At 39.7% G+C, this 26,836-nt stretch overlaps 1 protein-coding gene across 1 annotated transcript in view; it reads right to left on the bottom strand.

Annotated features, from left to right (window-relative positions):
• LOC137235738 (uncharacterized) overlaps positions 1-26,836 on the bottom strand; it is a 126,302-nt gene that overhangs the window by 84,580 nt on the left and 14,886 nt on the right. Inside the window, exons 2-3 of the mRNA XM_067758602.1 lie at positions 18,403-18,520; positions 15,570-15,715 (exon numbers count right to left, since the gene is read on the bottom strand). Coding sequence (XP_067614703.1) covers positions 15,570-15,715; positions 18,403-18,520 — 264 coding nt within the window. The remainder of the gene's footprint in view (positions 1-15,569; positions 15,716-18,402; positions 18,521-26,836) is intronic.

Raw genomic sequence — 26,836 nt, 5'->3', positions numbered from 1 at the left:
CTCCTTTATATACTGCTGATACTTCTCGTAAAAGGACAGACTCTTGGTCTGACTAAACTTTTTGTAGTATTTGTTTCGCAAATTCCTCAATTTTTTTAAACCCTTTGTTAAAGACTGGAACATGCCTTAAACATAGGTCAAAAAGCTATGATATAAATATTTCATAGGAAATGCTAACATCTGAGGAGGAAAAAAGATCAGCCCAGTTAATTTCCGAGAAAACATGGTTAATGATAGACATATCGCACCGTGCAAAATTAAAAGCGATATCATCATTTCTAGAGGGTACACAAAACTCATAAAACTCAAGTTTAAGAACAATAGTAGTATGATGCATATCCGACGGAGCAAATGGTGCATGGCATTCGGATATGTTAAAATTAATATTATCACTGAGGAATATAAGATCTAATATTCTGTCAAGCCTTTTAGTGAAGTTATTGATTTGCAGTAAGTTTAAGCTTAGCATGTTATCTAAAAAATAAGCCTCAAAGGCTTATTAAGAACTACAGACGAAATATTGTCAGCATGAGCTTTATAAAGATCTTCAGAACTATTCGGCGGAATATAAGATGCCATTACGAATAGAGAGCCGCAGTACGTAGAGCCACTAACATTAACACAGAGCTGGTCAAGTAGCGAATCGTTATTATCCAGCTGAATTAGGGAAGTATTATACTTGCGTTGAACTGCAATAAGTACACCTCTAACTCGCGAACGCCCAGTTTTTCCTGCATCCCTGTCTTTACGGAAAACGACTAACAAATTGGGATCGAAGAATTAGCCATCAAAAAAAACTGGAGTCAGCCAAGTTTCAACAATGACAAAAATATCGTCAGAGAGGATAGTAGAATAAGAGACGTCATTTCAATTTTTATTTGTAATGTACCTGATTGGCGGGTATTAGAAAATTGGCTTCTACACATTTTTATTTTTCGTTATACCCAGCATTTCTGGAGGGGTAGGGATTGGTCTCATATAACCACTCACCTAATTTCAGTCGTCTAGCCTTAATACTTTCAGATATATTGACTACGAAAAATTCCAGTTGTATGGGAGGTGTCACGCCCCCTTGTCGAAAACTATTTTTATATAGCCTACCATAGATTGACGCACTCAGGGTATGTCATGGCAAAATTTCGTTCGATTCCATTCTGCGGTTTAGGCTGCAAGTCCAAACATACATACAGACATACTTTCACAAATATATAGTAGATGTAACTGATTGGCGGGTATTAGAAAATTGGCTTCTACACATTTTTAAGAAGTGTATATTAATATATATTGTGATTGTTGGAAAGAGGATGAATTGCTTAATTAATACAATTCTTTAAAACAATCAAAAATACCTCATGAAATTACCCCTCAAATGGGACATTACAAATAAATTTCGCAAAAAGTATGAAATGACGTCACTTATTCTATCTATCCTCTCTGGTTGATGCCAAATTCGATGACGAAGTTGAAATTGATGTCGAACACGAAGCAGTGCTAAAAATAAGTGCGTCATCATATATCGTCGTTACAATGCCAAAGTCACGAATGTGCCATTTTTGTTCAAACGAAATATTATATATGTTAAATTTTGCAAAGCCAAAACGAATGTGCATTTTTTGAAAAAATAAAATATAAACATTTTTCAATTAGCATTGCTTAGTAGTTTACAAAAGTAAACCTCCCAAAGGTGGTTGAAATATACAAAATTAAATCTGTATTAATTAAATCTCTATTTTTAACAATGTCTCCAAGGTTTGAAACGCTTTTTTCACAAAACATCAAATATCCACATTCGTGAATTTGGCACTGGACCGACGATATTGGCTGCAATATCTGCACAAACGTCGACAATGGCATCTCCCTGGAGACATCCATAACATCGAAGATTGAAGCACAATTGGAAGAACAGAAGACATATATGGCATCTCTAAAATAATATAGACTGAATGAGTCCGTAGTGTTACCAGAAGTTTGTTTTAACGACCAAACTGAAAACCCATATCAAAAACCATTACCTATATTATAAAATAACTGCGTCCCCTTGGCTGGCGCGGATCTACGGGGGACTGTGTCTTTAAACATAACATTTATTTACATTGCTATTATTACATTCAGGCCTGTTCTGAATAGTAAAACGACATTGATTTCGACTCGGTTTCTATTTGGTGGTCTCAATTCCGATTGTAAAAAATCGATTCGAAGTCGATTTCGAATCGTTTTCATTCCGATTCGGTAACCAGTTTAATCAGCTGTTTTTGTTTATCAGGTGTTCTGAATTCCGATTCCGATCATTTTTTTCGGAATCGAAATGGATTGGAGTTCTCAATTTCGATTCCGACCAAAAATTATCGGTTTGAAAGTATTGCCTCTGAGCAGTCGGAATGAAAATTAATTGACAGATTATACACAAATGTTGCGATATTTGTCTTTCAAATAATTTTTTTTTAATTCTTCATTTTATTTGGAAGAGTTGTGTGTATTTTTATACTCAGTTGAGCAGAGCTCACAGAGTATATTAACTTTGATTGGATAACGGTTGGTTGTACAGGTATAATCGAGATAGATATAGACTTCCATATATCAAAATCATCAGTATCGAAAAAAAATTTGATTGAGCCATGTCCGTCCGTCCGTCCGTCCGTCTGTCCGTTAACACGATAACTTGAGTAAATTTTGAGGTATCTTGATGAAATTTGGTATGTAGATTCCTGGGCACTCATCTCAGATCGCTATTTAAAATGAACGATATCGGACTATAACCACGCCCATTTTTTCGATATCGAAAATTTCGAAAAACCGAAAAAATGCGATAATTCATTGCCAAAGGCAGATAAAGTGATGAAACTTGGTAGATGGGTTGACGTTATGACGCAGAATAGAAAATTAGTAAGATTTTGGACAATGGGCGTGGCACCGCCCACTTTTACAAGAAGGTAATTTAAAAGTTTTGCAAGCTGTAATTTGGCAGTCGTTGAAGATATCATGATGAAATTTGGCAGGAACGTTACTACTGTTACTATATATGCGCTAAATAAAAATTAGCAAAATTGGATGAAGAACACGCCCACTTTTTAAAAAAAAATTTTTTAAATTGAAATTTTAACAAAAAATTTAATATCTTTACTGTATATAAGTAAATTAAGTCAAAATTCAACTCCAGTAATGATATGATGCAACAAAATACAAAAATAAAAGAAAATTTCAAAATGGGCGTGGCTCCGCCCATTTTCATTTAGGTTGTCTAGAATACTTTTAATGCCATAAGTCGAACAAAAATTTACCAATCCTTCTTAAATTTTGTAGGGGCATAGATTTTTTATTTTTTTTTTTTTATAGATTCTATGACGGTAACTGTTTTCTGTGAAAATGGGCGAAATCGGTGGAAGCCACGCCCAGTTTTTATACACAGTCCACCGTCTGGCCTTCCTCTCGGCCGTTAACGCAATAACTTGAGCAAAAACCGATATATATTTACTAAACTCAGTCCACGTACTTATCTGAACTCACTTTATCTTGGTATAAAAAATGGCCGAAATCCGACCATAACCACGCCCACTTTATCGATATCGAAAATTTCGAAAAATGAAAAAAATGCCATAATTCTATACCAAATACGAAAAATGGGATGAAACATGGTAATTGGATTGGTTTATTGACGCAAAATATAACTTTGGAAAAAACTTTGTAAAATGGGTGTGACACCTACCATATTAAGTAGAAGAAAATGAAAAAGTTCTACAAGGCGAAATCAAAAGCGTTTGGAATTTTGGCAGGAATACTGTTAGTGGTATTGCATATATAAATAAATTAGCAGTACCCGACAGATGATTTTCTGGATCACCTGGTCCACATTTTGGTCGATATCGCGAAAACGCCTTCACATATACATCTAAGGGCCACTCGCTTTTAAAACCCTCATTAATACCTTTAATTTGATATCCATATCGTACAAACACATTCTAGAGTCACCCCTGGCCCACGCTAATGGCGATATCTCGAAAAGGCGTCCACCTATTGACCTAATGCCCACTCCGTCTTAAAATGCTCAGTAACACCTTTCGTTATTTACCCATATCGTACAAACATTCTAGAGTCACCCTTGGCCCACCCTAATGGCGATATCTCAAAAAGGCGTCCACCTATAGACCTAATGCCCACTCCCTCTTAAAATGCTCAGTAACACCTTTCGTTTGATACCCATATCGTACAAACATTCTAGAGTCACCCATGGTCCACCCTAATTGCGATATCTCGAAAAGGCGTCCACCTATAGACCTAATGCCCACTCCCTCCTAAAATGCTCAGTAACACCTTTCGTTTGATACCCATATCGTACAAACATTCTAGAGTCACCCCTGGCCCACCCTAATGGCGATATCTCGAAAAGGTGTCCACCTATGGGCCTAATGCCTACTCCCACTTAAAATGCTCAGTAACACCTTTCGTTTGATACCCATATCGTACAAACATTCTAGAGTCACCCCTGGCCCACCCTAATGGCGATATCTCGAAAAGGCGTCCACCTATAGACCTAATGCCCACTCCCTCTTAAAATGCTCAGTAACACCTTTCGTTTGATACCCATATCGTACAAACACATTCTAGAGTCACCCCTGGTCCACCCTAATTGCGATATCTCGAAAAGGCGTCCACCTATAGACCTAATGCCCACTCCCTCCTAAAATGCTCAGTAACACCTTTCGTTTGATAACCATATCGTACAAACATTCTAGAGTCACCCCTGGCCCACCCTAATGGCGATATCTTGAAAAGGCGTCCACCTATAGACCTAATGCCCACTCCCTTTTAAAATGCTCAGTAACACCTTTCGTTTGATACCCATATCGTACAAACATTCTAGTGTCACCCCTGGTCCACCTTTATGGCGATATCTCGAAAAGGCTTCCACCTATAGAACTAAAGATTACTCCCTTTTAAAATACTCATTACCACCTTTCATTTGACACCCATATCGTAAAAACACATTCTAGAGTCACCCCTGGCCTACCCTAATGGCGATATTTCGAAAAGGCGTCCACCTATAGACCTAATGCCCACTCCCTTTTAAAATGCTCAGTAACACCTTTCGTGTGATACTCATATCGTACAAACATTCTAGAGTCACCCCTGGCCCACCCTAATGGCGACATCTCGAAAAGGCGTCCACTTATAGACCTAATGCCCACTCCCTCTTAAAATTCTCAGTAACACCTTTCATTTGATTCCCATATCGTACAAACACATTCTGGAGTCACCCCTGGTCCACCTTTATGGCGATATCTCGAAACGGCGTCCACCTATAGAACTAAGGATTACTCCCTTTGAAAATACTTATTAACACCTTTCATTTGATACCCATATCGTACAAACATATTCTAGACTCACCCCTGGTCCACCTTTATGGCGATTTCTCGAAAAGGCGTTCACCTATAGAACTAAAGCCCATTCCCTTTTAAAATACTCATTACCACCTTTCATTTGATACCCATATCGTACAAACACATTCTAGAGTCACCCCTGGCCCACCTTAATGGCGATATCTCGAAAAGGGTCCACCGATAGACTTAAGGCCCGCTCCCTCTTAAAATGCTCAGTAACACCTTTCATTTGATACCCATATCGTACAAACAAATTCTAGAGTCAGCCTTGGTCCACCTTTATGGCGATATCCTTAAATGGCGTCCATCCATAGAACTATGGCCTAAAAAGATAAAGAACTATGGCCTACTCTCTCTTAAAATACTCTTTAATACCTTCCATTTGATACACATGTCATACAACCACATTCCAGGGTTACCCTAGGTTCATTTTCCTACATGGTGATTTTCCTTATTTTGTCTCCATAGCTCTCAACTGAGTATGTAATGTTCGGTTACACCCGAACTTAGCCTTCCTTACTTGTTTTGTTTAAATTTGAGTTAAATTGGCATAATAAATCTTTCTTTAAAAACTTCTATCAAGAAATCTATTAGGCAAACAAATCGATTCTGATCGAAATGAAGTCGACCTGTTCTGAACTCCGATCCATCGCATTTTTACGATTCGCACGCACAATAGCACGTCTTCTTGCGTCTGCGCATCCAAAAACCATATCTGCAGGCATTTTTTAATTAAAATAAAATTTTGTGATCCTCCGCCTGCTTGTTTATTTGGAAGATGTAGAACTGATCTTCCCCCGTAGGCCGAGATACAGTAAGTACCTCCCCATCCTTTGTCGGTATGTTCGGATTCTGATTCTGCAGAAGTCGAAGTGTATCCTCCGACGTCACCACGCATGGTATCCACACCTTAACTTTTGGTAACGTTGTGATTTGAGCTTTATCCACCACCTCAAACCGCGCGATCGTGCCTTGCCTTTGGAGGTTTGGAACCACTTCTTCCAGCCATCGCAGGCTCGCGATGTTGTCGCACGCTGACATCTCACACCAGACTTATGAAGCATTAATGGCCGCTATTGAGAGACGTTACGAAGGCGAGCACAGGAAACAGATATACCAAATTGAGTTGCAAAACCGCTACCAAAAACGAATGAGACTTTGCAGGAGTTGCGTCGGATGTCGAAAGGCTGGCCCATTTAGCAAATGTGGACGCAACCGTGGAATACATCGAGAGGGTAAAAATCCAAAGCTTTATAAATGGCATACGGGACGTGGAAACGAAGCGAGCTACATACGCAAATCCAAAGCCAACATTTGCTGAAACTGTATCCCATGCACTGACTCAGGAAACAGCGTTTTGAGTAAGCCCGCATACAAAGCTCATCGCATGGAAGTAGAAAAGCCAGATTGGATAGACATAATTTTGGAAGCACTGAAGAGATCACAACAAAAAAATGCCGGAGTTATGAAATGTTTCAAGTGCGGCAACCCAGCTCACATTCTACGTCATCGCAGCACCGGTCCTAATAAATAGTTCCAACAATGTGGGTGGCCGCAAACGCAGAGCTGAAGGATATGAGCAAATCTCCAAGTTTACTCAGTCGTTAAACTAAAGCGAGTCAGCGGCAATTGAACGCCCCATAATCTCTATCTCGCAAATTGGAAGAAGGTCCAGCAATCTCACCATCGGGAGACGTGTGGTTGGAAAGGAACGTTTACTGACTGTAGAAACGAGTGCATCTCATTCCATCTTTCGATCGGATTTAGTCAACGAGAAGATAAGACCATTGAATGGAGCAATATTGGTTACAGCCACTGGAGTAGACACCCAGGTTCTAGGAGAAGTAGCATGTGAAGTCGCAATTGGGAACGTCACGGTACTACAGAATTTTTTAGTGGCAGAGATTGTTGATGCAATCATAATTGGAGTGGAATTCTTAATCGACCAAGGCATCAAGATCGACATGCAAAGCAAGAAGATGCGATATAAGAACATGGATGTGCCACTTAATTTTGGCTACGAAAAAGGCTACAGCAGTAAACAAGTGCTGGTGGAGGAGAATTAGCAAATACCACCAAAATCGGAGGCGGTCATTTGGGCAAAGATTGATGGAGATTGTGGAAAAAACAAATTGTGGGCTGTCGAGGCAGCAAACAAATCAACAACGAAAATACTTGTAGGAAAAACCCTGGGTACAACTAAACAAGATGGACGTATTCCGGTACGAGTACTCAATAAGTTCAAGTCACCATTCAAACTGATACTATATTGGGAAGATGCCAAGAGGCTGATGTAATTATTAACTGTGAATAGATCCAGCAAAACGTTTCAACAAGCAACATTGATCTTTCAAATGACATCACGGCATGGACGGAGGGTATAGAGGAAGACTATCAGAATAAGGCAAATCAACTGCTCCCAAAGTACGCAAATATATTTGGCCAAGATGGCTCCAATCCAGGCCGCACCAATGTAGTGAAACATCAAATTAGCACTGGAGATGCGAGGACGATCCGTCAAGCTCCTCGTAGTCTTTCACTGGCGAAGGAGAAAGTTGTGAGTCAAATCATACAAGAAATAAGCGACAGCTAGTCGATTGAGCTCACCGGTGGTACTTGTGAAGAAGAAGGATGGAAAAATGAGGTTTTGCGTGGACTACCGGAAGTTGAATGACGTTACGAAAAAGTATAGCTACCCATTGCCAAGAATTGACGTCGCTCTCTGGTACGAAACGGTTTTCCACACTGGACTTTAAAAGCGGCTACTGGCAAGTGGAAGTGAAGGAGGAAGACAAGGAGAAAACAGCCTTCAGTGTCGGTGCTGGTCTTTGGAAATTTACAGTCTTTTGGACTATGTAATGCACCAGCTACTTTTTAAAGATTTATGGATCAGGTGTAATGTATCCAAAGTGACTGCATACATATCTACACACATAACACACACGGTGTCTAAGTTGTTTAGTCTGTAACTAAGAATTTGCTGACACCGCGTATTCCTCTACTCCAACATTTTCACACGCTTTCAGCAAGTACATTGAAGCAACTTATGAATGTGTGTACGAATGTGTATGCATACGCTTGGCTACATGACTTTTGTTATTTTGTTAGACTTAGTAAGAATGTAAGAATTAAGAGTAAATATGTATATGTTTATGTAGTAACTAAGTAGCGCATAAGAATTATTGCCCCTATTATCGTTTACAACTCAACTCTGGTTGGGTTGAAATTTCGCAATTTGGTATTACAGATTACAACTCAACCTGTCAAAAAAAATGTTAGTTGAGTTTTCTCGTCTAACAACTTTTTGTGGCATTACCGTTTACAACGTTGTGTTAGTGTAGTTGTCAAACGCGTCAAAATCTTACAACTGATTACTAGCAGTTGTCTCATACAATTTTGCAGTTGTTTTGAAAAAATGCAACGTTTTAGAAGACGGTTCACCACCTAATTTTTAACAAAAATTTTCAAAGTTGGTATCAAAAGACGCGTTTCGACCTCCGATTTAAGAATCCGAAAACAAAAATTAAAAATTTAATTTCTATCATATCATTTCGGTTCAAATTTTCATGTGGATGTATTGTGCCAGATTTTTTGTACACACTAATGCAGAAAGGCGTTGGACCTACCCAGGTCTTCTGTGTAAAAAAACCGTGGATCGGGGCTCAGATTTCGGACCCTCGGGCCATTTTGTGGGTTTTTGTAAATATTTTGCGACAGAAATAAAATTTTTAATTTCCGCTTTCGAATCCTAAAAACGGATGCAAAAGTCTAGTTGAGGGGTCGACTGCTAATACGCTATCAAAAATTACGAGAGAAGTGTCCAAAGACGCGTATTGACCTCGAGAAGAATAATCCGAAGGCGGAAAAGAAACATATTAGCAGTATTAGTAGTCAACCCCTCAACTAGACTTACCAAAACGCAGCGAAACGCGTCTTTTGATCCACCTTTGATGAGAGTTAGATGGTGCACGGGCTCATAACACGTTACAAAAAAAAAAACAAAAAATTTAAAGCCGGTAGTTAAACATTTTTTAATCAAACAATAATCAACAATTTTGTGCACATTTATAGAAAAAACAACGTTTAAACGAAGGATTACATTGAATATATTCCGAAGTTGGACGAGGCTGGCCGCAGTTGGGATGCAGCCAAAATAGGTGAAATTATGCGAACGTGAGTTCCATTGTTAGTAATCACTACTCCTGGGCATCCTGTTTTAGAGTAAAATACAATTTTTGCTGTTTGGGTTTTAATCCACTTTGCTGAAATATGCTTCTCAATAATATTTAAAACCATTCCAACACCAAAATCATTTCCACATCATTTTTGATAGTAGCCATCAGCAAGGATCTGAATGTGACGCATAATTTTATAATAGGGGTTCAGCCTTCCCTCGAAAGCGTTTGTGGAATTGGTCCTTAATTTTGTTTAGTAATGAGTAAAATGCCTCCTTTCAAATCTGCAAAATAACTTCATTTGAAGCTCATCATTTGTCACTTAAACATTTTCTTACTTGGTGCTTGGTAGTTCCAAGGGATTGGAATGATCACGCGAATGTTTTCTGCATTCGCGACATGTTAATCACCAACATTTTCGCCATTATAAAATAGATTTCATATCATATAATATCTCGTAATAACAAAATTACTTTTGCAAAAGCTTAAATTTTCACCACAAATTGATCAGCTGTTCATTTATCTGTCAAATCAACACTTTCTTAGGTTGGCAGCACCAATTCAAGTTCAACTGAAATAAGTTGTAATTCGTAATACCAAACAGGAGTTGAGTTGTCTGAAGGTTGAGTTGTTTTAATTACAACCCAACTAAGTTGAGTTGTATACCGTAATAGGGGCATATGTATAAATACGCTGAAGTTTTTATTAATAAAGAAGATTCGGTATTCGGCACTCAAGGGTGCCACCTCCTTAAATAATCTTGTTTAAATATTTAGGGGTATGTATGGTGTCTCCACTCAAATAAATAATTTAATATATTTTACACAGGTACTGAAAGGACTCCATTGGAAAACATGTTTAGTGTACTTAGACGACAATATCGAATTGGGAAAGAACTTTAAAGAACATCTTAAGAACTTAGAGGAAGTTTTCCAGACAATACCTGGCGCTGGTCTGAAACTAAGTGCCAAAAAGTGTTCGCTGTTTAAAAAGGAAGTAAGTTATTTGGGTCACGTGGTAACGACAGAGGGCATCTACACTGCGAATGAAAAGATAGAGGCTGTAAAGGATTGGCCAAGACAACAGAACCTGCATGAATTGAGAAGTTTCCTTTGGCTGTGCACATATTACCGCCAATTTGTACCAAAATTTGCCAGCGTAGCCCATAGCCTCCATGAGCTTACAAGAAACAAGTAAGGAAGGTTAAGTTCGTGTGTACCCGAACATTACATACTCAGCTGAGAGCTATGGTGACAACATAAGGGAAAATAACCATGTAGGAAAATGAACCGAGGGAAACCCTGGGATGTGTTTGTATGACATGTGTATCAAATGAAAAGCATTAAAGAGTATTTTAAAAGGGAGTAATCCTTAGTTCCATAGGTGGACGCCGTTTCGAGATATCTCCATAAAGGTGGACCAGGGGTGACCCTAGAATTTGTTTGTACAATATGGGTATCAAACGAAAGGTGTTAATGAGTATTTTAAAAGGGAGTGGGCCTTAGTTCTATAGGTGGACGCCGTCTCGAAATATCGCCATAAAGGTGGACCAGGGGTGACTCTAGAATGTGTTTGTACGATATGGGTATCAAATTTAAGGTATTAATGAGGGGTTTAAAAGTGAGTGGTGGTAGTAGTATAGGTGGTCGCCTTTTCGACATATTGCCATTAAGGTGGACCAGGGGTGACTCTAGAATACGTTTGTATAATATGGGTATCAAACGAAAGGTGTTAATGAGTATTTTAAAAGGGAGTGGGCCTTAGTTCTATAGGTGGACGCCTTTTCCAGGTATCGCAATAAAGGTGGACCAGGTGTGACTCTAGACTTTGTTTGTACGATATGGGTATCAAATGAAAGGTATTAATGAGAGCTTTAAAAGGGAGTGGTGGTAGTTGTATATGTGAAGGCGTTTTCCAGATATCGACCAAAATGTGGACCAGGGTGACCCAGAACATCATCTGTTGGATACCGCTAATTTATTTATATATGTAATACCTGCCAAGATTTCAAGGGTTCTTTATTTCGCCCTGCAGAACTTTTTTATTTTCTTCTACTTAATATGGTAGGTGTCACAACCATTTTACAAAGTTTTTTCTAAAGTTATATTTCGCGTCAATAAACCAATCCAATTACCATGTTTCATCCCTCTTTTCGTATTTGGTATAGAATTATGGCATTTTTTTCATTTTTCGTAATTTTCGATATTGAAAAAGTGGCCGTGGTCATAGTCGGATTTCGTTCATTTTTTTCCCAAGATAAAGTGAGTTCAGATAAGTTCGTGAACTAAGTTCAGTAAAGATATGTCGATTTTTGTTCAAGTTATCATGTTAACGGCCACGCGGAGGGACAGACGGACGACTGTGTATAAAAACTGGGCGTGGCTTCAACCGATTTCGCCCATTTTCACAGAAAACAGTTAACGTTATAATATCTATGCCCCTACCAAATTTAAAAAGGATTGGTAAATAGACAAATTAAATGAAAAAGGGCGGAGCCACGCCCATTTTGAAATTTTCTTTTATTTTTGTATTTTGTTGCACCATATCATTACTGGAGTTGAATGTTGACATAATTTACTTATATACTGTAAATATATTAAATTTTTTGTTAAAATTTTACTTTAAAAATTTTTTTTTTTTAAAAGTGGGCGTGGTCCTTCTCCGATTTTCCTAATTTTTATTAAGCGTATATACAGTAATAGGAGTAACGTTCCTACCAAATTTCATCATAATATCTTCAACGACTGCCAAATTACAGCTTGCAAAAATTTTAAATTACCTTCTTTTAAAAGTGGGCGGTGCCACGCCCATTGTCCAAAATTTTACTAGTTTTCTATTCTGTGTCATAAGGTCAACCCATCTACCAAGTTTCATCGTTTTAGCTTTCTGTGGTAATGAATTATCGCACATTTTCCGTTTTTCGAAATTTTCGATATCGAAAAAGTGGGCGTGGTTATAGTGCGATTTCGTTCATTTTAAATAGCGATCTGAGATGAGTGCTCAGGAATCTACATACCAAATTTCATCAATTTACCTCAAAATTTACTCAAGTTATCGTGTTAACGGGCGGACGGACGGACGGACGGACGGACATGGCTCAATCAAATTTTTTTTTTCGATCCTGATTATTTTGATATATGGAAGTATATATCTATCTCGATTCCTTTATACCTGTACAACCAACCGTTATCCAATCAAACTTAATATACTTTGTGAGCTCTGCTGAACTGAGTATAAAAATAAAGTTTCTGAATGGAAGAAGGAGCAAGATGTGGCCCTCCAAACATTGAAAGAGCGTTTGTGCACTGCCCCAATGTTGGCATATCCGATTGCAGGAGCAACACTTATTCTAGATACAGATGCCAGTGAATATGCTATAGCAGTCGTTTTATCACAACTAGTCGACGGACAGGAGATTTCAGCCTACGAACTGGAAAACCAGAGAAGAACTATTGCGTTACACGCAGAGAGTTGCTGGCGTTGTTAGAGTGCATTAAACATTTTCACAAGTACCTCTACGGGCAGCGATTCCGCATCAGGACAGATGGCGTTGAAATGGCTCCTGCAGTTCCGTAATTCACAAGGTCAATTGGCACGGTGGATCGGGCGACTACAAAGCTATGACTTTTACATTGAGCATCGGAAAGGTAGTACCCATGGGAATGGCGATGCAATGTCACGAAGACCATGTAATTTGGAATGCAAACACTGTTCGAAAGCTGAGGCTAAGGAAAACATCATAGATGTCCGGCTTATGACTATAATGTGTTCGGATGAATGGGCCATGGAACAACTAAGGAAGTGTCAGCAAGAAGATACAGATCTGTCACATGTTATGCGAGGGCTCGAAAGAAACGAAAACCAAATAAAGAGATGTCAGCAGAGAGTCCTATTGCGAAGTCATATTGGAACAGTTTGGATACAGGATGGTCAATGTAAGAGGAAACTAGTAGTTGTTCCCAGGAAAAGGATTCCTGACGTTCTCAACGAGCTACATAATGGTCCAAGTGGAGGTCATCTGTGGATCACGAAGACGCTTGAGAAAATTAAGCAGAGATTCTATTGGGTTCTTTGCCGTCAGTCGGTCATGGGGTGGATTGCCAACTGCGAGGTTTGCAGCAGAGCGAAGGGGCTCGAATCCCCAAGTCGTGGCCAGATGAAGCAATATAACTCAGGTGCACCATTTGAAAGGATCGCTATGGATATCGCAGTTCCATTTCCTACTAGCAATAGCGGAAACAAATATGTACTGGTGGTTATGGATTACTTTAGCAAATGGCCAGAGGTATACTCAATCCCAAATCAAGAAGCTGAAACAGTATCAGGTTTGCAAATAATTGGGGTGGAGGTGTACCAATGGAGTTATATTGTGACCAAGGCAGGAATTTTGAAGCAGCTGTGTTCCAAGAAATGTGTAAGACATTGGGCATTCGAAAAACACGGATACAGTTGTATTGCATCCTCAACCCGTTGGTATGGTGGAACGATACAATAGAACCTTGGAGGAGCGCTTGAGGAAAGTAGTGGACAAGTTCCATAAAGAGTGGGATACATACATATTATTATTCTTGATGGCTTACCTATCGGCAGTGCATGAAACAACGGGCCAAACTCCCGCAAAGGTAATTTCTGGCAATGACCTTCGACTGTCAACTGATTTGATGTTTGGGATAAATGCCGATTCGGAGAGAAATACCAAGAAATCCACTGGCGTCTTGAAGGAAGAGATGAAGGAAATACACGATCTTGTAAGACAACGAACCAAGATTATGAGTGACAAGATGAAAGCCAGATATGATAAAGCAATTAATTCAGAAGGCTTTCGGGAAGGATATTTGGTGCTGTTATACAACCCACAACGAAAAAATGGTTTGTATCCGAAATTACAGTGTAAGTAGGAAGGCCCACAAAAATTGTAAAACGAATCAACGATGTAGTTTGCATCATACTAACCACGAAAGAAAATGAAAGTGGTTCATTTGGACAGGCTGGCAGTGTTTAGATCGGGACGAGCCGACTTAGGTGGAGGGCAGTGTTGCGAATGTTAGCATAACTAGACTGTTAGTAAATAAAGGCACAACAACAATAAAGCAAGCTGCCACTCTTGTGTACACGAACACATCAATTTAATCCATTTACACGCGTACATAAAGGCAACGAAGATATATTCCACACACACAGATGTAGTCATCGCCGAAGTAGTTACTCATACATACACACGCATATGACCAGTAGAAAAGCATTGACTACAAATATACATGTACATATATAGCTGGTAACCAAGCAGGAGATACAACAGTTGCAGAAGGTGAAACGTCTAGACCTTTGGAGAAATATGCGGAAGAGACAATAGATTGAATAAAAGCAGCGCGAGCTGACGAACGAGTAATCAGTTTGAGTTAAACACGCTTTTGTTAAGTACTTGATATTGAAGTATAATTGTACTACTCCCAAAATCTAAAGAAAGACCAGTTTGAAATACTGAAAATTGCAGTGAATTTTTCGACAGTTTAGCGATTCGAACGTTAGCAGAAAGTTTGAAATAAGCGGAATTTCCCCGAAATTCGTTCCAATATAAAGAAAAGTGTAGTTATTTGGGTTGAAAGAAATTTTTTTCAAAATCAAATTTTATAGTCAAATTGTTTTTCTTGTTTCGTTCTCGATAAATTGCACTAAAGACGGCGCAACGCCGAAACCGGTTTGTCTCCGTACCAAAATTGACGCGGAATGGCGGGAATTGGTCCCAATTCAAGTAATTGCTGTATATTGGAACAATTTTCCATCATTCCTTGTCAAATTTGATTTGAAAACGAACCGGGTTCGGTGTTGTGCCATCTTCAGTGCTATTTTTTGAGAACGAAAAGGGAAACTAATATTTTACCTATGCGCTTGGTATTTGAGAAAAGTTTCTTTTGACACAAGTCTTCACTTTTGCACCCTATCGAAAAATCAACAACATAAAAGACAACATAACTTTCAACTAAAACCAAAAGCTTTGCCTGCAATTAAAAATACTTACCCTCTATTACGTATTCTGAATGCTTCTGCTCTATACCCCGTTTCGTCTGGGTTTATATATAAATACGTGAAATTCATTCTTCGGCAGCGGAAAGCCCTAGGATCGTCGAGGGTCATTCCATAGTGCATATACCAGATACCTTCGAACTGTAAATAATTAAAGCATAACGTCGCTGCGCTCCCAAAAACAGTTATGTGTTTTTCAGTAACTTTTCAGGAGATCAAAAACACTTATTTCTGGTGTCCATTTGCAAAATTTTGCAAATGTCGTATTTTGAAATATTTTATGGAAAGTACGTTATTGATGTGTGAAGGAAAAAATCATTATTTTTAACCCATTACGACGTGATAAATATTTGCGCCGTTTTATAGCACATAGCTGCTTTCAAAATTTATTCAAATTTGCTTTCGGCGGTAGGGAAATGCATGCAATTTTTGCCGTTATTCCTCATTATGATTACGGAGATTACCCCTTAAGCCCATGGGAGGTGTAGCTTCATCAATCAGATGTCTGTTGGGCTGCCCAGGTTTCTGGGTATTCAACAGAAACAGAACTGTTTGGGAGTACTCTCGCCTCATTGTGTACGTGGTGTTCTGGGGACGTAAGAAAACAGGCCGTAGCGGTTCTGAGAGCAGTATTTTGGCAGGCCTGTATTTTCTTCCAGTGAGTAACCTTTAGGCTTGGCGACCATATCGGGACGCGAAGCATGCAACCGGCCGGCCAATTCCTTTGTAAGTAGTAATGAGTGTTTCTTTGTCTTTACCCCAAGTGCTGCCGGAAAGAGGTTTGGCGATTTTATTACGGCTATGGATTTTCGGTACAATCCAAAATGTAGATCCTGATCGAACGTCACACCCAAGATTTTAGGGTGTAAGACAGTCGGTAGCGTAATGCCGATGTCGGGATTAAATAGATTATATTGCACTGTGTGGTGGGTGATAAACGCGAGACCGCCTGCATTTCCGCTCTCGCGATCTCTTCTGTGGACGTTATGTCCAGAGCAGGTCCTCAGCAGATCTTGCTGTATGTTTGGTCTCTTGGATCGCTGCAATGCGCTTCATGAAATCAACTACATATCTCCGTGATCTTCCCAGTTAACCCATAACAGTTTAACTGCAGAATTTTGAAGTGCAACGGGGTTAACGTCGTCACCCTGGGGGTACGTCTGAGTTGAGGGAGGCCAGGGCGCAATTGCTGTTGTGGCCTTGGGACTAGACTTCCCTGGGTAAGCATTTGGGTACCCGATGTAGTTGGGTTTGCGGCCTAGCAGTATGGCGCGATAAAACCCGTCGGGGGATTGCCGTCGCTGAGACCAGAACAGCTAAGAAAGTGGCATCGTCCAAGGCAGGAGCTGCATTGGACAAATGTTGCAACCATATATATTCTGTGCTGGCAAACGGTGCAAAAGGTGGTAGAGCCCAAAGAATTTGTTTCTATCACCTACTCGAGTGCTAGTGCCGGAAAGAGGGGGAGAAGAAGACGGGGGCGGGGGCTGATGATCGGCATTGCTACCGACTCTACTACGGAGATTGTAGTTATGAGGAGGAGCGATGTTGTTGTTGTTGTAGCGATAGGGTTGCTCCCCGAAGGCTTTGGGGAGTGTTATCGATGTGATGGTCCTTTGCCGGATACAGGTCCGGTACGCTCCGGTACCACAGCACCATTAAGTTGCTAGCCCGATCATCTCGGGAATGATTTATGTGGCCACATTAAACATTCAGGACATCTCCTCCCTCCCCACCCCCAAGTTCCATGAGGAGCTTGGGGTCGCCAGAGCCTCGCCTGTTAGTGAAACAGGATTCGCCGCGGATAGGCGAGGTTAACAATTGGGTTTGGAGAAGCTATATATTGCGATGGGAACCTGAAGGGTTGCGCTACACACCCCTTGAATCTGGTATTTTAGTCGCCTCTTACGACAGGCATACCTACCGCGGGTATATTCTGACCCCCTTACCCATCGGGGGAGGAGCGATCATATGAGCTGGTGGCGCCATGGGGCCGGAGCAGCAGTGGTTACTTGTTATGGCTTGCTGAGAAGCGGGGCAGGTAGAAGGAAGTGAACGCTGACTACGGGACTCCCTTGGGCGTAATCAGCAAGGAGCCAAATTTATAAAAGTTATGACGGATTCGGGTTTTGGGCTCTAGCCCAGAACATCCTGTCCGATGCAACCATCTCTTGCACGTGACACATTGACAAGAGTGTGCCCGTCCTAAAAAGATTATTTTCCGGCAAACGCAGCAAAACCATTTCTCTGCACCGGGGTCAGGTACAGGTCCTGGATTGCGTTCGATACCCTCCCGGAGCAGGAGAATATTGCGCAGTCACGCTGCAAGGATCTGCTGGGAGGATGACAATTTGAGGGAGGGACGCAACAAATTAAATGGGGTTACACTGAATTGGTCGGGAAAAATCCGGAGTCGCTCCGGTTCATAGAACCTGCTGCCTTGGGAAGCGAGATGGTTTGTAATTATTTTTTACATTGAAATCAAAGCACTTTCGCCAGCGATTCAAAAAAATTATAAGCTAGTGAGTAAGTACATAACCGTTTTTCAGAGTACTTCTAGTACTGTGAGCACATAGTTGTTTTCATTCACTTCTAAACCAAAAGAGATATAAAAAAACTGCATATGCAGAAATGTGGGCTCTATATAGTGATAATAAAATATGCAATAAACAAAATTTTAAGAAAAACACATAACTGTTTTCGTTAGCGCAGCGACGATAAGCTTTTAAAATGGTTTTAAAATCTATGCATAGTACTATAAAATTGGCCTAGCTATATACATAGAGCTGACACTTAATTTATTTAAGTATATAAAACTTCATACTCACACGTGCTCTGTCGACTCTTTGCAAATATTGTATATCTGTTCGACACGAACCTGGCTTTCGGCCTTGTCCGGCCACCAAATATGATGATGTCAAAAAAATTAAAACTAACAAAGGGGAACTGAAAAAAAAAAATGAAATTAATTAAAAAACAAGTAAGGAAGGCTAAGTTCGGGTGTAACCGAATATTACATACTCAGCTGAGAGCTTTGGAGACAAAATAAAGTAAAATTACCATGTAGGAAAATGAACCTAGGGTAACCCTGGAATGTGTTTGTATGACATGGGTATCAAATGAAAGGTGTTAATGATTGTTTAAAAGGGAGCCTTAGTTCTATAGGTGGACGCCTTTTCGAGATATCGCCATAAAGGTGGACCAGGGTAACCCAGAACATCATTTGTTGGGTACCGCTAATTTATTTATATATGTAATACCACGAACAGTATTCCTGCCCTGACTCCAAAGGCTTTTGATTTCGTCCTGCAGAACTTTTTTATTTTCTTCTACTTAATATTGTAGGTGTTATATTTTTCGTCAATAAACTAATCCAATTACCATGTTTCATCTCTTTATTCATATTTGGTATGGAATTATGGAATTTTTCGTAATTTTCGATATCGAAAAAGTGGGCGTGGCCATAGTCGTATTTCGGCCATTTCTATACCAAAATAAAGTGAGTTCAGATAAGTGCGTGGACTAAGTTTAGTAAAGATATATCGATTTTTGGTCAAGTTATCGTGTTAGCGGCCGAGCGGAAGGGAAGGACGGTCGACTATGTATAAAAACTGGGCGTGTCTTCAACCGATTTCCCCCATTTTCATAGAAAACAGTTATCGTCATGGAATCCATGCCAATACCAAATTTCAAAATGATTGGTAAATTTTTGTTCGATTTATGGCATAAAAGTATTCTAGACAAATTAAATGAAAAAGGGCGGAGCCACGCCCGTTTTGAAATTTTCTTTTAGTTTTGTATTTTGTTGCACCATATCATTACTGGAGTTGAATGTTGACATAATTTACTTATATACTCTAAAGATATTAAATTTTTTATTATAATTTGACTTTTAAAAATTTTTTTTTATAGTGGGCGTGTTCGAAATCCGATTTTGTTGATTTTTATTTGGCAAACATATAGTAATAGGGGTAGCGTTCCTGCTAAATTTCATCATTATACCTTTAACGACTGCCAAATTACAGCTTGCAAAATATTTAAATAACCTTCTTTAAAAAGTGGCCGGTGCCACGCCCAATGTCCAAAATTTTACTAATTTTCTATTCTGCTGTCATAAGGTCAATCCACCCACCAAGTTTCATCGCTCTATCCATCTTTGATAACGAATTATGGCACTTTTTCGGTTTTTCGAAATTTTCGATATCGAAAAAGTGGGCGTGGTTATAGTCCGATTTCATTCATTTTAAACAGCGATCTGAGATGAGTGCCCAGGAACCTACATACCAAATTTCATCAAGATACCTCAAAATTTACTCAAGTTATCGTGTTCACGGAGAGACAGACGGACGGACGGACGGGCGGACGGACATGGCTAAATGGATTTTTTTTTTCGCCCAGATCACTTTTGATATATAGAAGTCTATATCTATCTAGATTAGTTTATGCCGGTACGGGGTACCGTTATGCGAACAAAATTAATATACTCTGTGAGCTCTGCTCAGTTGAGTATAACAAGTAAAGGTGTCTAAGTTCGGGTGTAACCGAACATTATATAATCAGCGTGAGCTTCAATTGTACATTTCATTTCAGATAAATAACTTTTCTACATAACACGTGGCTCCGCCCGTTTAAAAAAAATATCTCCCCATTTCCTCGTATAATAAAACTTGATAAGTGAAATATCATTGATTCAAAACTATTTTTTGCTAAGTTATAGCTTATTATTCTAGTCTACGACTCTTTTAAGCTTATTTTATATCTAAGTTGCCGTAATCTTTAACCGATCCCGTCCATTTTTACTAGACATATTTTCTGCTATAAGGAAAATACGTGTACACAATTTTGTTACGATATGTTAATTTTTCTTCGAGTTATGGCTCCCGAAACAGAAAATGGCTTAGTCATAAAAGGGGCGCTACTACGCCCATTTTTTTAAATTTGAAGTTTTTCCTATTGATTGTTATAAATACACTTGGGAAATGAAATACCATTATATAAAGTTCTTTTCCAAAATATATAACTTATTTTATTCGTCCACGATCCTTTTAAAAATATTTTATATGAAAGTGGGCGTGGTCTTTAAAAGATTTCGTTAATTTTTTTTCAAATAATTCCTTATAGTAAAGGCAACCTCTCTGCCGAATTTTGTTATGATAGGTTTAATGATTTTTGATTTATGATTAATAATATTTGTAAAATTGATTTTATCACAAGTGGACGCTGCCACGCCCAATTGAAAAAATTTTTCCAAATTTTTATCAAGAGTCTTAATATCAGTCCCATTTCAAATTTCAACATTCTAAGTGTATTATTTACTAAATTATCAGGTTTTTTGTGTTTTCCAAAATTTTATATATGTATATAAAAAGTGGGCGTGGTTATCATTCGATTTCGCTCATTTTCAATACATATTCTGAGTCCAGATAAACTAGTGTGTCAAATTTGGTGAAGGTATCTCAATATTTACTCAAGTTATCGTGCTAACGGACGGACGGACGGACGGAGAGTTTGCCGGCACCAGTTCTGCATAGCTTTCGGGATCAATCTGTGATCCCGTCAAGGTCATTTCGGGATCAATTAGGGACTCTTTAAGGATCATATCTGGATGGTTTCAGGGATTCGTTCGGGATTATTTCGGAATAATTTGCGGATCCTTTCGGGATCATTTCACTATTCCGGGATCATTTGGAATCTTCACACAAGTACCTACCTATTTTTATACTCATCGTGCTTTGCACATCGAGAAAGATATAGACTTCCATATATCAAAATCATCTGTATCGAAAAAAAATTTGATTGAGCCATCACGAAATGACCCCGACGGGATTCCGTAAACCGTCAAGAAAGTATTACCAAAGGGTCCCTAAATGAACCCGAAAAAGTCCCGAAAAGACCCGGACGGATCCCGAAAACTATCCAGAAATGATTCCGTAAGAGTCCAAAATGATCCCGAAAAGACCCTGACTAGTACCTGGACGGATCACGTAAATCATCCAGAAATTATACCGGAAGAGTCCCCAAAAGATCCCGGAATAGTCCCGAAATGATCCCACATGTATCCCAAAAACTATCCAGAAATGATAGCGAAGAAGTCCCAAAATGACCCTACGGGATCACGGACGGATCGCGAAAATCAACCAGAAATTATCCCGGAAGGATCCCCAAATGATCCCGAAATAGTCCCGAAAAAGTCCCGAAATGACCCTGACGGGATCCCAAAAATCGTCCAGAAATGATACCAGAAGTATCCCCAGATGATCCCGAAAAAGACCCGAAATAACTCCGACGGGATTCCGGACACATCCCGAAAGTCGTCCAGAAATTATAGCGGAAGAGTCCCCAATGATCCCAGATGATCCCGAAATAACTCTCACGTGGTCCAGAAATGCTCTCGTAGGGATACCGAAAATTACCCGAAATAACCCCGACGGGATCTCAGATGTATCCCTAAAACTATCCAGAAATGATCGCGAAAAAGTCCCGAAATGCCCCTGACGGGATCCCGGACGGATCGCGAAAATCATCCAGAAATGATGCCGGACGGGTCCAAAAATAGTTCCAAAAAAGCCCCGAAACTACCCTATCGGAATCCCGAAAACCATCCGGAAATGATCTGGGTAGGATCCCGAAATGATCCCGAAATAGTCCCGAAAAAATACCGCAATGACCCTGGCGAGATCTCGAAAGTTTTCCGGAAATGATACCGGAAGGATCCCCAGAGGATCCCGAAAAAGTCCCGAAATAACTCCGACGGGTTCCCGGACGCATCCCGAAAATATTTCAGAAATTATACCGAAGGGGTTCCAAAATTATCCCGAAATAGTCCCGTAAAGGTCCCGAAATAATCCCGACGGGACGCCGGACGGATCCTGAAAACCATCCAGAAATAATCCTGTAAAAGTTCCGAAATGACCCTGACATAGTCCAGGAAAAGTCCCGAAATTACCCCGACTGGATGCCGGGCGGATCCCCTAAACTACCCAGAAATGATCTCGGAAGGGTCCCAAAAAGATACCGAAAAAGTTCCGATATGACCCCGACGGGATCCCGGAGGGCTCCCGAAAACCATCCAGAATTGATCTCTGAAGGGTACGCAACTGATCCCGAAATAGTCCATAAATATTCACAAATTACCCCGACGGGATTCAGGAGGGATTCCGAACCCCATCCAGAAATGATGTCGGAAGAGTCCCCAAATGATACCGAAATAGTCCCGAAATGATCCCCAAATGATCACGGAATAATCCCGAAAAACTCCCAAAATAACACCGACGGGATGCCGGGCGTACCCCGAAAACTGTACAGAAATTATCCCGGAACAATCCCGAAATAGTCCCGAAAAGACCACGACGGGATCCCGCCCGGATACCGAAAACCATTCAGAAATTATCCCGGAAGGGTCTCGATATGACCCTGACGGGACTACAAATATGGTGAAGGTAATTAATTATAAAAGCACGTTAATAAGGCAGCAGGCGCGTTGAAGAGTTACAAACAAACATACAGGTAAAGCTAACAAAAACAATTGAAGGAGGGGGGATGCCGGGAGGAGAAGGAGAGCACCTCTGATCGTTTTTCCAAAATTGTTTAGATCACGAACTGTATGGGCCAGATACCAAAAATTATTGATTTAGGAGAAAATTTACATGGAGTTATACCAATTTACAGATTGTGCACCAGAGGGGATCACGAGGGGGGGGGGGGGGGGGGGGGGGTGTCACTGCGCACTTTGTAAGCTCTCGACTTATTTGACCCATTGAGTTTGTAATATTGGTGAAGGTCAGTATACGTAAAGTTATAACGTGTAAAAATTGTTAAAAAGTAATTATTCGAAGGGGTCGAAAAAGATTTCGCCAGTAGACTATTGTCTCTGTCCTAAATCCGTGTAGCCATTCTGGTGTGATTCAGTTACAAAGACGAAAAAATACAATAATTAAATCATAACTGTTCCTGGGGGGCGGGGACTTCCCGCCCTCCCCCCCCCCCCCCCCTTTTCAAAAAAATATAGCTAGTAGATCCTTCTAGACTATTGGCTACATGTGTGGAAATTTCATCCAAATCTGTCTGTTCGTGCGTTATTGAGTCCACAAAGACAAAAGTCTGGACAAACATCCAAACATACAAACATCCAAACTTTCATATTTATAATATACATTAGATTAGACTAGATTAGATTAGATATTAGATATATAGCACCGATCTCCATGATTTTTTCAGATAACAATATATGCTATATATGTGAGCATTTGGTGAAATTTGAAGCTTCTAACTGGTAAAATGGGGCTGAAATTGCGAATAGTTTCTTATCTGAAAAATCGGTTGTATGAGATATATACTATATATACAACCGATCACTATCATTTATTCACACAGCAGCATTTGTTGAAATTTGAAGCCTCTAGCTCTTACAATGGGGCAGTAATTACGAAGAGTTTCCTATCTGAACAATCGGTTGTGAGAGATATGTGCTATATATACGACCGATCTCATCCATTTTTATAAGCTTTTATTTACTTTCACTTTTGTTGTCTGTAATGGAATCTTGCAAGTTAAATTTGATACACTTCCCGGTGTCCGATTGAGCTGAAATTTTGCACACATGTATAACTCCGATGACAATGCAATTTTACTTTGTTAAAATTCGATAAATTAATCGATAACACAGTTATCGGTAAAGATTTGTATTTACTTTGGCATAACAGCCTAAGTCCCATACAAACCCGCCGGTACCTATCCGTGCATTGTGATATTTGGACGTGGTGAATCACGCGTGTCACGCGTGGTGAATCTCAACGCTTGCGAAAAGCGGTGATACAACCCCCTGTTGTATTTCTGTGTATAACCAACATAGCTGAATTTTTAAGGCTGTTTAACCCTGTAATCTTTTCGGTAATTTATTTTGCTTTTGGAAAAATTACCTATTTGAAAAAAGCTGGCTGAAAAATATTGGCATAACAGCTTAAGTTAAATCAAGAATGGAAAATCTTTGGAAAATTTTAGCAGATGTGGCAATTTCGCGCGTCCGTTGAACGAAATATTCACAATCTGCTGATCAATAAGAAATTAGCGACATTCCATCAACTAAGCAGCACTTTAGCAATACTACTGTTATTATTTGGCCGCTCAAACACACAAATATTAATTGTGCATTAAATCTAAAATATACAAATACACCATAATAATTTACACGGCCAAAGCCATAATAATTCACACGGGTCATCAATTCTTTCTCTGATTCAAAATCTGAACTACCAGCGCTACCGTCAACAGCTCAGTGTCATCATTGCCAGTAGCGCCAATAACACCAAACTCGTGCCTGACACACAAAAGTCGTTTCACTCAATAGCGCAAGTAAAATGTACTACGCACTCACTACTAAGAAGCGTCAAAAATTCGCTTGGAGTAATTTCGTCAATGAGCTACCATTGAGCTGGCACCGCATTGCCACTGGCGCCATGCAATTTACATCACTAAAATTGCGCGAATACCCAGGCTCATGACTTTGTTAATCCAGATGGTGAAAACAAACACTCAAAGGAATGCAACCTTGCAAACAACAGCCGTCATTAGCCGTGTTTTTTAACACGCGTATATCCGTTTACGCTTAAACTTTATATTGACTGCTAAGAGACAAACTATAAATACACCTCTGAAATTGCTGCGCATAAATTTTGTCCTACTAAATTTCAATACGTATTATACTCAGATGTAACTGAAATATGTGTCTTTGTTTCACCCTGTACACTAATTCTATGTATTATATGTGTGTCCACAATTCATCGCAACTGATTCAGCTATATGTTATACCCTATGGCCATCAGAGCGTTGCGTCTCCGCTTTTCGGTACACCCTGTTGCTGTAGCTAGTTGTTTTACCACAGCCGCTAGATGGGTCTCCTAAGCATTATCTAAGCGAAGATAGGCGTTTTTTAACACGCGCAAACGAAACGTATACGCGCGTGTTAAAAAACACGGCTATTTACAAAGTGTAAAAATTCTGTGATACAACGAACGCTAACGCGGTTAGGCTCTTATCGGTAAGCGTTGCATACTTTTCTGCGCACTTGATTTTGTTTTACAGATTTTTGGCGATGGAATTTTAGCTAAGCGAAAGTTGGAATATTAGCCGTGTTTTTTTATACACGCGTATAGGTTTACGTTTGCGCGTGAAAAAAAACGCCTGTCCTCGCTTAAATAATGCTTACGAGACCCATCTAGCGGCAGTGGTTAAACAACTAGCTACAGCGTGTACCGAAAAGCGAAGACACGACCCTCTGTTGTATGCCTGTGTATAACATATAGCTAAATCAGTTGCGATGAATTGTGGACACACATAGAATACATAGAATTAGTGTAGGGGGTGAAACAAAAACACATATTTCAGTTACATCTGCGTATAATGCGTATTGAAATTTATTAGTACACATTTTATGCGCAGCAATTTTGCTTCGTATTTCAATGACAAATTTCACACGAATACAAACCAAACACGAGAATAGTTCGTGAGAGACCGTTTTAGCTTGTATCCATATGCATCATAGTTTATACTTACACAATAATTTTTGTATGTCAACGAATAGATCAGGCTAGCTGCGCTTGGTTGTTTTATACGTACTCATACTCAAATTGCTGCGGATATATTAGAGTATCAAAAAAGTTAGCTGATGCCGATCTCTGCCACAGAGAAAATTTGTTGGTTATGAATGTGGATTTTTTCTGATTTATTATTAGTATTTATGACCCAATGCCAAGGTGAGCACGTGCCGAGGGCTGAATGATATGAGGGTGTATAAAAATTTCATATCGCTAACGTTGCGCCTCAGGGTACCAGGGCGAACCCTGTTGTACTGAAGCCCTTATCCCTCTACAATGGACCTCTGGGGGGATGGACCGTTTTTGTCCTACACTCGTGGGAACAAAATGAACAAAAAGAAAGAAACTATTACACAAAGAAAACGACGTTTAGAGAAGCGGAAATTTAAGCGGCAGGAGAAGATTGCTAATGAAAGCGATGCCCACAAGCGGCAGCGCTTAGAAAAGATAAGTTTAGCAGTCGGAAAGCATAGAGAAAATGAGTCACCAGAACAGCGCACAAATAGGCAAGATACGGATAGAATACGTCATCAAGAGGGAAGGAAAAATGAATTACAAGAAGAACAGTTGGTCAGACTCGAAAGGAACACAATTAACATGCAAGTACGTCAGTTAACGCAAACGGGAGAGGAACGCATGGTAAAAAATTTTCAACGTGGTAGCGTTGAAT

This window comes from Eurosta solidaginis, unplaced genomic scaffold, assembly GCF_040869045.1.
Source record: "Eurosta solidaginis isolate ZX-2024a unplaced genomic scaffold, ASM4086904v1 ctg00001059.1, whole genome shotgun sequence".
NCBI classification, from domain to species: Eukaryota; Metazoa; Arthropoda; class Insecta; order Diptera; family Tephritidae; genus Eurosta; species Eurosta solidaginis.
The sequence above is the reverse complement of the archived record's forward strand: the minus strand, read 5'-3'. Positions and strand labels throughout refer to the sequence as shown.